The 12,857-nt window shown below is 38.0% G+C and overlaps 1 protein-coding gene across 4 annotated transcripts in view; it reads left to right on the plus strand.

Moving 5' to 3' along the window:
* gdpd5b (glycerophosphodiester phosphodiesterase domain containing 5b) overlaps positions 1 to 12,857 on the plus strand; it is a 75,545-nt gene that overhangs the window by 22,973 nt on the left and 39,715 nt on the right. For all 4 annotated transcript variants that reach the window (XR_009816602.2, XR_009816603.2, XM_061972740.2 and 1 more), the window contains exon 2: positions 1,615 to 1,787. Coding sequence is in view for 2 of the 4 variants with exons in the window: in XM_061972740.2 (XP_061828724.1) it covers positions 1,671 to 1,787 (117 nt within the window). In the remaining 2 variants the exon portion in view is untranslated. The remainder of the gene's footprint in view (positions 1 to 1,614; positions 1,788 to 12,857) is intronic.

Here is a 12,857-nt window from a genome sequence, read left to right on the forward strand (position 1 = left end):
CGGTTATAGGCACCATCGGTTCAAATGTGAAAGGTACCCTTCACTAATTAAGAGCAATTTTCCAGAATGCCAGAGGAAGTCAGTTTTTTTAGGGAATGTATTCGTTAAATGTGGTTCACCACAACAATAAAAAATTATACAAAAATAAATAGGATCTACAAAATAATCGGAAAAATAACTGATAGATTTATCGATTTTAAGAAATGATCATTTTGTCTGTTATAAACTGGCACCATATAAGTAGGATTGAACGTGATTTGTTGGCACGGGTGTAAAAATGTTACTTTAATATTTTATGACTTGTTTGTAGGCCTGGGCCCATAGTAAGTCAATAAATCGAACAATAAATGAAAATGAAATCGATAACTTTGCCATAGATAAATTGCAATGTACGATGTTAGTTTTCTTTGTCTCTCGCTTTAAACAGAGAGAAAGAAGTCTAACGCTGTGCATTGCTCTCGGCACCTGAGCACGTTTATTTAACAGTAGAATAAACTGAACGCGAGATCACTTGCTTACACACACAGGATTCACGGATATTGCCTCCGTACTCGGGACTCGCTCGTGAGAAGTTTCGCAAAGTAAGAAGAATTAAGAGGAAAGAATATTGATTACAAAGCCAAATGTCCTGTTGTGGGGATATTTCAGCTTCAAACCGGATGGGCAATATGAGCCCATCAACACGGACGAGTGAGCCAGAATGCCTTAATGGCAACACCCCCCACCCCCACTTAAAAAAACGCCCAACCGAGTGTTTCCAACTAGGAAAAAATTGCACTTAAGATGTTCACTTTTCATCCAAGTTAAAGTTTTGCTTACATAAATTAGAGTTCATTTTATTTTGTGTTTAGGATTACAAAAAGTTATTTACATTCCAATTCCAGTAAAATGGTCAACAGTTATACTGTAATGAGAAATAAAGGTTTATACACTCGTTACTTGCATTATTGTTGTATATTATGATTATTGGTTTCAAAATAATGCTGACAATAATATTGATTAATTTTTATATTTATTTGGATAAATGATAACAATTACTAGCAGTGAAACAGCCTCTGCACTATGGTGTGGAGTTGGCCAGGCAAAACGTGTATAAATGTCAAAATGTACGCATAGTTGATTGAATCTCTTTAAAGAAGCGTGGGATGCCGTGTACTTGAGGTGATCTTGCTTCATGATGTACTCTTGGCCCCTTCCGACCCGCCCTCCAAAGAGCAGTTGCACTAATAACAGGAAAGGCGACCACTGCAGCAGATGCTTATGAGCAACTTCCCACAGCTTCAGACTGACTGCATGATTACAGCAGGAAGTGTTATCGTGCTGCTGCGCTAAAACATCACCCACTATGACAAACCCATAAACTTGTGTGAGCCATGTTGTCATATTGTAGCTGATTGAGTGTCAGTGCTGAATCAGCAGCTTCTCTAAATAGGCCTTGTTTATATTATTGACACCCTGCACTTACTGGCAGCGGGTCTTTTTAAAAAGCTCCACGCTGTTAAGATACAACTTCACTTGACAAAGGCCTGCTACGTCATAGCAGGCCCAGCATGTATTGATCCTTTCATCCATCTCAAATATGAATAATCTAGTGTCCTTCTTATTGCATTACAGTGTCCTTCTGATCAGTGGGATGTTTGACTTGCGGGAGCAGGACTGACGGAAGGAGGATGGTCAAACACCAACCCCTCCAAGTCTATGAGCGCCAGCTGTGTTTGTCCTGTATCACTGGGATCTACGGTTGCCGCTGGAAACGCTATCAACGATCCCACGATGACACCACCAAGGTAAGCAAAGTGTTGCATTTCGGGCATTGATCTACTTAACGTTTTTACCCTTTTGGGGTTATAAAAAAGATGACTTCATAATTTTTAAGACACAAAAATATTGTCTTTCCATATGTATCAGTCAGACTGTTACCTTTTTCTTCCTCATCCACTCTACTAAAGTGGAAGATAGGGGAAAAATGTGACAGACGAAAAAATATTGTAATTCCATTTGTATCAGGTCTATCTGAAAAACTCAGAAGAATTTTAACCAACACAACATCCCAGTACAATGACCAGAATGTCATTTGTGCCATTGGTTTACAACTGAATGGAATGCTTATGTGGGGGATTCCGACTATTTAGGACTGGTAGTAGTCGATACACAGCGATCGTTCTGCCACACAATACCTCAATGCTAATGAGGGGGTATTACACTTCAACGACTGTCACTGGCTTTGACAGTCGGATTGCTCGTTTGCTTCAATACAGTTGTTTTTCTCACTACGACAGGGCGAAACCATCCTTGCCCAGGCACACCCTCTTGGTTTTGGAGTATAAACATTTGGGGTTTTGGCACCAGCGGCTAGACTAAATCTGACCACTTTAAGTCTATGAGCACGAACTTTAAGTCTATGAACACGAACTGAACCTACTCTAATGAGAGGCAAAACGTCTTCCAAGACAAACCAAGTAGTCCAGCTGCGGTTGATTAAATGCCCTGAGATTGAAGTTGGTTCTTGAAAAATAGAATGCGATAGAACAGAATTCAAATAAATGTAGCTAACCACCAAACTGAATGTATGGGTTTGCCAATGTAAGGAGCTTTGAGAATATTGCGAAAAAGCGTTATAAAAATTATAATTCATTTATACATTCAAACATTTTGTTAGTCACCCATCAAAAAGGGTGTGGGAGGGATAAATTATCTGATTGGTTAAACTAACATGAAATCCACGCTCAAGACAGATCATTTTGACTAGAGATGTCCGATAATATCGGCCTGCCGATAAATGCGTTAAAATGTAATAACGGAAACTATATCGGTATCGTTTTTTTTATTATCAGTATGTGTTTTTTTTTTTTTTTATCAAATCAACATAAAAAACACAAGATACACTTACAATTAGTGCACCAACCCAAAAAAAACCTCCCTCCCCCATTTACACTCCATCCATCCATCCATCCATTTTCTACCGCTTATTCCCTTTGGGGTCGCGGGGGGCGCTGGAGCCTATTCACACAAAAGGGTTGTTGCTTCCTGTTATTAATATTCTGGTTCCTACATTATATATCAATATATATCAATACAGTCTGCAAGGGATACAGTCCGTAAGCACACATGATTGTGCGTGCTGCTGGTCCACTAATAGTACTAACCTTTAACAGTTAATTTTACTAATTTTCATTAATTACTAGTTTCTATGTAACTGTTTTTATATTGTTTTACTTTCTTTTTTATTCAAGAAAATGTTTTTAATTTATTTATCTTATTTATTTTTTTAAAAGTACCTTATCTTCACCATACCCGGTTGTCCAAATTAGGCATAATAATGTGTTAATTCCACAACTGTATATATCGGTTGATATCGGTATCGGTTGGTATCGGTAATTAAAGAGTTGGACAATATCGGAATATCGGATATCGGCAAAAAGCCACTATCGGACATCCGTAACTTTGACTGATACAAGTCCTTGCATTGACAAATATAGATAACATAGGCCCTGTATACACTGCACACCAAAACAGATTTTTTTGCCCAATAGTGACACAGATCAGATTTTTTTTGCCAGTCTAAACGCTACACAAAGTGCTTCAATTCTGATGTTTTCGCATCAGATTCAGGCCACATCAAAAGGAAATTCGAATCCAATTGGAAACTGATCTTTTCAAATGTGACTTCAGTCTAAACGGCGATGCGACCTGATGTGACCTTTTCGTCAGCTTTGGGCGAGCTAGGTCACTCGGGTGCGCCGGGAAAGATGCAGGCCGCCAGTGGAAGTGGATACGTCATCACAACATCCGATTTCAATTTTCGGACGGGCAAAATTTCGGTGCATCACTAGTCAATAGTGTGCAAATAATAGGCTATATGTAATATATGGATATTTATTTGGATTTCAAAGAAATAACGATTGTTGAAGGACCGGAATTGACACGTTGCGTACATTGCGTAAGTTGTTTACGTGAGTGAGCTGAAAAATAAAGCTAACGTAGATCCACACTGATGTTCGTATTGCGTCTACTTAACAGTCATAAAAAGATTAGAAGCCTCCCAAATATTACACTATATATATATATATATATATATATATATATACATTCATACATCATATTACTTTATTTATTTTCACGTAAAAACACACATTTTTAAGGTGTGGCAAATTATTTTATTTTGTAGTAGTAGTAGCGACTTCCTTGTTCATTTACGGAATCTGGTCAACTTCCTTTGTTTTCACTTTATCGAAGTACGCATGCAAGTGACGTCGAGGGCACATTTGGGCCTGTGCGCGTTTATACTGGAGTCTGATAAAGATCACATTTTACTTGCAGTGTCAACAGTGAAGTTTATAAAAAATCCGATTCGCGTCACTTTTATGGAAGTATTATTGTAGCACAATTATTTGCAACTGTCAATCTCAATCTGTGCGTGTGCGTGTGTACTAATTTGTGTGTCTATATACCAATCCGAGTGTGTGTATTTAGATTCACGTATATGTTTTAGATCTTCGTACGTGTGTTTTAAGTTGTCTGTTATTTATCAGAAAGAACCCTTAATAGACTGTCTACTTACACGTGACTTTTGCGACACTTCTGCCATGTAAGATATGAGAGAGCGCATCCAGATTTGTGAGCGCGTAATACAACTTGTGCGCACGCATCCAGAAGTGCATGCGCCTGCATTTCTATGATCTGTGAGGAGCAGGAACCGTTTTTGGCTGTCTTTTTTACACGTGACTTTTGCGACACTTCTGCCGTAGAAGAGTTGTTTGTCTGTACAGCAATTTGAACGTGTAAATAAAGTTGTCTGTCTGTAACTCCCCCTGGCCTTTCCTTATATTCAGCACTAGTTGGCGCCTTGCAGCCACTGATCATATTATTCTGTGTTGAAGTCAACATCGATGGACCACGCTCGAACAGTTGCTCACAGCTGAAAAGCTTCACGCTTTGAGTGTGACAGTCACGCAATTTAACCCTTTCTCATGCGACACGCCTCACTTCACTTTTCTCACGTTTATATTCCCCATTCGCTACTCTATATTTTTTTCATAATTATACACTTTGGTTTTCGCAGCTTCAAGCTGCGAAAACCAAGCTGCTTGGCATAGTCCGAGTAACTCTGATTGATTGATCAAAATAACCAATCCCAGACCAAGCCATCAATATACTGTGCCTACATTTAACCAACCACGGAAGACACTATGCAATTTAAACCAATCAAAAACAACGTAAGACGGGTCATGGCGTATCTCTTTCTCGCACCTTTACTGTGCGTTGTTTCTGATTGGTTTAAATTGCGTGGTCTCTTCCATGGTTATTTAAATGTAGGCACACCTCAGATACGCACACACCGATCGTATAACACGCACTTCTGAATGCGCGCGCACACGTATTACATGCTCACAAATCTGAATCACTCACTCAAATCTTACACAGCAGAAGTGTTGCAAAAGCCACTTGTAAAAAAGACAGCCGATAGATTCCTGCTTCTCGCAGATCATAGATATGCACGCGCATATTGTATTACACGCATGTGCTTCTGAATGCGCTTGCACACGTTGTATTACACACTCACGAATCTTACACGGCAGAAGTGTCGCAAAAGTCACTTATAAGTAGACAGCCTATCGAGGGCTCTTTCTGATAAGGGACGGACGGACAACTTAAAACACATGTACGCGGATCTAAAATACACAAACACAGATCTAAAACACACATACGTGGATCTAAAACTCATGTACACGGCTCTGACACACAATAAGCACGTACGTGAATTGGATTACATGCGCACAGATTGAGATACACGTTTGCAAATAATTTTGCTACAATAATACTTAATTTTGCTACAATAGTACTCGCCGTGCCAGCAACCTGAGGGTTCCTGGTTCGATCCCCACCTACTACCAACCTCGTCACATCCGTTGTGTCCTTGAGCAAGACACTTCACCCTTGCTCCTGATGGGTCGTGGTTAGGGCCTTGCATGGCAGCTCCCGCCATCAGTGTGTGAATGTGTGTGTGAATGAGTGAATGTGGAAATAGTGTCAAAGCGCTTTGAGTACCTTGAAGTCGGGCTGGGCGATATGGCCTTTTTTTTAATATCTGGATATTTTTAGGCCATGTCACGATACACGATATATATCTCGATATTTTGCCTTAGCCTTGAATGAACACTTGATGCATATAATCACAGCAGTATGATGATTCTATGTGTCTACATTAAAACATTCTTGTTCATACTTCATTAATATATGCTCATTTTAAACTTTCATGCAGAGAGGGAAATCACAACTAAGTCAATTGACCAAAAGTGTATTTATTAAACAGTTCTTAAGCAGTGGCACAAACATTCATGTAATTTCAAAACAGAAAGTGCAAGATTGTCAGAGACATTTTAAAACAAGCGATGAGTGCACTTTTGTGCATGATGTCACTAAGATGACATATCAAAACAACACTAGATTAAAGTGCACTTTTTGTACAGAACGCCACTACAATAGTTTAAAACAAATAAAGTGCACTTTTGTGCATGATGTCACACAAGATATTTCAATAAGTGTCAAATAAAAATGAGCTGCATAATAGGAAATCAAATAGTGTATGTCCTTCGCTATGTGGTAGGTTCCTGCGGACGTTATCTCCTTCTGTTGTTGACTATTTTTTTTATACGCTGTTGATGTGGAAATAGTTGCTTCGGCATTTTGTTGGTGTGGCACCGAACGGAGATGTTGACATGCGGAATAAGCACTCTTCATTCTCTAGCAGGTGACTTTTCAAATGATGCTACATATTAGCAGTAATGCTACTTTTTGTAGCAACACTTTTGCCCCACACTTGACAAATTACGGTTGTCTGTTCGACATATTCCCGCTTGAAGCCAAACCACCGCCAGACGATGCTGTTTTTCTTGGGAATTAATTCTTCCTTCATTTGTTACCAGATTCGCACCTTCTTTCTCTCGTATTACCACTCGTTACCCATGCCGCTACCTCTCTGCTCCGTGAGGGCCTATACGTATGTGACGTATGTAAGAAGGTGCGCTTGTTTTATGTCTCTGTGAGAAGAGCCTGTAGTGTAATGCCCGCAGCTAAAAGCAACTGCGTGAGAACGTATACTGGAATATCACGATGTAGTCATTTTGTATATCGCACAGAGACAAACCCGCGATATATCGAGTATATCGATATATTGCCCAGCCCTACCTTGAAGGTAGAAAAGCGCTATACAAGTATAACTCATTTACCATTTACCATACACTTTGGCCTGCAGCGTAAACATAGTCATTGTTTTTCATAGTCAACTTTCCCATTGTACTCATCCTCACAACTGATTCATTTATTTCATTACCTTTTTGAATATCTTATGGAGTTTTAATTTTGTAATGGTTATTTAATCGTTCATAAATAGAATGCGAATATGATGTTGTTGTTGAAATGTAAATAATCTTTATAATTATTTATTGTTTACCTTCCTCATTGTTATTAGTTGTGTTGTTGACTTTAAATGAGACCTTAATGTTCCATGCTCTGCGATATTTATCTTCTCAAGGTTTTTAATTTTTACAGTACTGAGCGATCAACATACTGTACTGTTTATATTTATTAATGTTGGGGTTTGACACAGTACTTGATGAGTGGCTGATGACAGCTCCTAAAAATAAAATGTAAAAAAGAGTAACAGTATAAAATATGTCGCAGTGGTAAAACCAGACACACAAATATAGTATTTCACAGTGAAAAGTGTAGTTGGCTGCATTCTTCCCAAAGCTCAGGGACAAAAGGTAATTACTTTTGGCGCAAAAATGTCCTTTCTGCCTTTATTGAAAGACCTTCATCTTGGAAAGGTTTGTGTGCTATTCAAATACTTGACCAATGCCCACAACATCCATTTAAAATCAACATAAACCTTTCAAATAAACCTTTATTGGTATGAAATGCAGCGGTTAATGCTGCTTCAGGCTTCTTTTTTTTCACATCACGTGCCAGGATAAATATCACTCTGGACAAGGCATTTACCCTGACCTTTTCCTGGGGCTCTTTTTTTTTGTAGACACAGGTTGTGTTGCTGCAACAAGCCAAGTGCACGCACACGCTCAAATGCACTTCAACACTCGATTGGATAATTTATTAATGCCAACATGCGTCCTGTGGACGAGTAGAACCCTACAACACATGCACAGACGCAGACCGTCACTCATCACATTAGTCAGATCCTCATGAAAAAACATTACTTCCCCACAGATAGAAAAGGTGTTTCTCAATCACACGCAGAACTTCACAAAACAAAGCCTAAAGCTATTGATTTGTGCTCTCCTGTTTACGGGAAACTGGACACCATGTTGCTCTGTTTCCTGTTTGCAAGTGGTAGTCTTCTCCAGGCCAGCAGATTACATAGTGCCAAGTCAGCATTATTTCTTTGAGGAGCTCATCCTTTTTGTTTTGACTATTAACATTGGACATGCAAACTCCACGGGGGGTGCTCGAGCCTATCTCAGCTACAATCGGGCGGAAGGCGGGGTACACCCTGGACAAGTCGCCACCTCATCGCAGGGCCAACACGGATAGACAGACAACATTCACACTCACATTCACACACTAGGGCCGATTTAGTGTTGCCAATAAGCGGTAGAAAATGGATGGATGGATGGATATCAACATTGGACTGCTAAAGCGGCAACATTCTGTCCAATGAATACTGTATTTTACATTAAAGGCTACAAGTACAATCCATCGCAGGATGCTGGCTGGTGGACAGGGGTTTTTTGTTTGTTTTAATCAGATCAAGCACACTTTTGAATTTTGATTAATCACAGAAAATCTGTTGCTTGCATAATTTCAATGAACTTTAAAAAAAACAAAAAACTATTTTTATTGCATTTGTGTGTGAACATTACTTAAATGTTTTACTGAAAACTTGGTATCTGTTTTATCTAATGTGCTGTCTGGGTTTATTTTGAAGCGAAATTTGCCACCGTGCACACTAGTCGGAGTATTGTCACTCATCTTTGCACTGGCATTTAAAAAATATTTAAATACAGGCCATTTTTTTTAAATACAGACCGCATAGCAACCCCTGCTGCCTTTCAGGTAACTATCTGCGGTTAAGGTCAAATGCATGTGCACTCAAAATAAATTGCGTAATCAATCTGCATTTCTACATAATTATTGTGATAAATATTAGTGAATAATTACATGCATTAACTTTGACAGCTTTAAGAATTTATGTAATCTGTTCTGGGGTCAAACTTCAGTCCTTATAATAAGTTTGTTAACCTTAGCCATTGTTTTAAATAATATTCAATTCTTACTCCTACAGTCGTGGCGTCAATCGCGCCCTAGGCAGGGCTCCCTTCATAATCACACTCAGGGTGAGGTGCATACCCGAACATCGCAACTATAAACTTCACTATTAAACCAAACAGGTCATTACAATATAGTTGTAACAGTCTTGTTTTTTCGCCTTTTGTTATCGCTCACATCAAATGCTCACTAAAGTTTAAGATGTGTTTTGATGCAGCAGGATTTGAAGATAAAGTGCATCAAAAAGTTGTTCAGCCAAAAGTCGGTCAACCTTATTGTCCCGGTAAATATAACGCCAAGATTAGCCAACGTGTTATTAGCAGTGCTCACCCTCAACTCGTAAACCAAAGTCCCACTTGGTGACTATCTTCAGCAATCCCCAGAACATAATAGATATAAATACTGCAATGTAATACATATAAGACATAAGTACATGAGTATGAATATGTTTGTAACCTTTTATACTTTATTTCTATGGTTATCCCTTTGCAAGTACTGATAATATTCAATAAATGTTTACCTCTTTGAAGTTTTGCCAACTCTTTTTGTGTATTTTTACACATGATTTTGATAGAATTTGGAATTGTGGTCTAAATTTAGCTGAGGTTAAACAAGCATGTAAATTCTAATGAGGGGACTAGCAGTATATTAGTCTAATGTAAGCATCCACATATATTGTAGGCGAGTGTAAGGTGTTAAAACAGAGCCCACTAAACAAAGAAGCAGAAATCTAGAAGGTGTATCTGTTACACGTAATTGGACCTGAATGAATCGCAGGAGCGTGAGAACTGGGAATCTGATGCTGGAACAGCATTCACAACTCACATTATTCTGCTTCTTGCATTTTTTCCCAGCTTTTTGTCCTGCAGAAAAGTACATTTGACTGACTGCATCTGTTTTGGTATGCACGTGTTTGTGCATCTTTGTGTGTTTACGGTGCATTGTGGGTGTCGGACCAACGTCAAACACACCGTGCAAACTGATCAGGCCGCTCAGTAATAATTGAAAGTATTTCCATGTAGCCCAGTCTTCAATGCTGACTCACACAAAGGCTTCAGAAATGAAAGCAACAATTTGCCGGTGTCATTTTCCGCTGACCTTGTGTTCATTTGACGACACCAGAACCTTGGCCTTTAATGCCACTGGCTTCTGTTGTTTTCTTCTCTCATAGTTGACTTTGTCATTCCTCATCCATCAGAGATTATGACAAGGTTATTATTATTACTATTAGGTACTTACGACGGTTTGTGTTACCGTTTTAAATTCAAATTATTGTGAAACTGTGATTGATACCACTTTGATAAACTCACAGACCGGTGGTACTGCTCATTTACTGGAGAATCATGCTAGCGCTTACTCATTAGCTAGCCTAAATGCTAACACCATTAGGAAATGACATACCCCAATCTAAAGTTGTATATAAACATATTACTGTCTGATCAACTAAACTGTTCACTTGTGTACAATGAACCTACAGACTGTGCTATCTCTGATTAGCGTGATCGATATATACTTGAAGGAATTTGACAACAGGAAGTGAACTCGCGTGATGTCACATAAAACAAAAGTTATTTTAAAAATTACCCTTTAACCTTTACAAATGAAAATGGAAAAAAAACAATATAGCTCTTAAGAATCCAGAACAATATTTAATATTTCTTCTGCCAATGAAAGTATATTGTATGGAAGCTTGTTGCGGCACACAAAAAAAATACCCCAATGGTAAGTCATAACTATGAGATAAAAATTCATAATCAACAGATAAAAATGGAAATACCGTATTTTTCGGACTATAAGTCGCAGTTTTTTTCATAGTTTGGCCGGGGGTGCGACTTATACTCAGAAGCGACTTATGTGTGAAATTATTAACACATTACCGTAAAATATCAAATAATATTATTTAGCTCATTCATGTAAGAGACTAGACGTATAAGATTTCATGGGATTTAGCGATTAGGAGTGACAGATTGTTTGGTAAACGTATAGCATGTCCTATATGTTATAGTTATTTGAATGACTCTTACCATAATATGTTACGTTAACATACCAGGCACGTTCTCAGTTGGTTATTAATGCCTCATATAACGTACACTTATTCAGCCTGTTGTTCACTATTCTTTATTTATTTTAAATTGCCTTTCAAATGTCTATTCTTGGTGTTGGGTTTTATCAAATAAATTTCCCTAAAAAGTGCGATTTATATATGTTTTTTTCCTTCTTTATTATGCATTTTCGGCCGGTGCGACTTATACTCAGAAAAATACGGTAATGAGATCAGAAAGTTGAAATTATATGATAAAAAGTCGAAATTGATATAAATCACAGTTATGAGATCAAAAGTCTAAATTATGAGACAAGAGTCATAATAATGAGATAAAAAGTCGAAATTATGAGATATAGAGTCATAATTACAGTACGAGATAAAGTCCAAATTATGAAAGAAGAGTCAAAATTATTAGATAAAGTCATAATTCTACTTCTTTGTAGATAGAAGTTTTGAGTTAAAATGTACATAATATTTTTGTGTCAATTTGTTTATTTTTTAAAAATAAAATCTGGTTCAAAGATTTCAGTGTGCGTATAAGTACTTTTTCACATCACTACATCCCTGAGTACTATTAATCACTATTAAAACCCACCATTTATATGGAGAATAATAGATAAGATTAAATTGTTCTTTGCATATGCACACATTGTCAGTCTCCTCCCGGTGCTGTTAAGTACACTGTGGTATGTACGCCCTGTGTGAAATTCCAGGGAGTTATCTGGATACGCACAGGAATGTGACAAGGTTCGGAGAGGTTAATTCCAGTGAAGATTGAGGGTGACGAGAGTCTGCCTTTGAGTTAAAGCTCACTAAATGAAATCCTGTCTTTTTATGTTAAAGTTTGCTGCTTTCCAATTTAGACCTTGACATTTTTGGTTCTGTTCTCTTTTGGCTAATACTGTTAGCATCTACACAAGGTTTGCATTTATTGCATGTAGAGGATTGTGTTTCTTAGGTGAGCAAAATCAGAAGCACAATACATTTAGCATGTCCTTCTTCATGTATATGCAAAATATGTGTTCACAATACTGGGAGGAAAATATGCAAATATAATAATTTAGCACTTGTAATGTGATTCATCAAGACTAAAACTGTTCTGGTGCCGCTGTTTTGCACCTATATTTTGCACGTCTATAATGTTTGTGCAGCCTGGCGCAGTTTGTAATACATTTCCTATATGAAAAAACATTTTGCAATATGTATTTTCCTGCACCACAACTTCTTCTAGAGCAGTGGTCCCCAACCACCGGGCCGCAACCCAGTACCGGTCCGCACAAGAAAAAAAAAAAAAAGTTAAAAAGAAAAAGTTTATTAAATCAACATAAAAAACACAAGATACACTTACAATTAGTGCACCAACCCAAAAAACCTCCCTCCCCCATTTACACTCATTCGCACAAAAGGGTTGTTTCTTTCTGTTATTAATATTTGTGGCTCCTATATTATATATCAATATAGATCAATTTACAGTCTGCAGGGATACAGTCCGTAAGCACACATGTGGTGCACTCATACTTTGAACTTA

This window comes from Nerophis lumbriciformis, linkage group LG17, assembly GCF_033978685.3.
Source record: "Nerophis lumbriciformis linkage group LG17, RoL_Nlum_v2.1, whole genome shotgun sequence".
NCBI lineage: Eukaryota > Metazoa > Chordata > Actinopteri > Syngnathiformes > Syngnathidae > Nerophis > Nerophis lumbriciformis.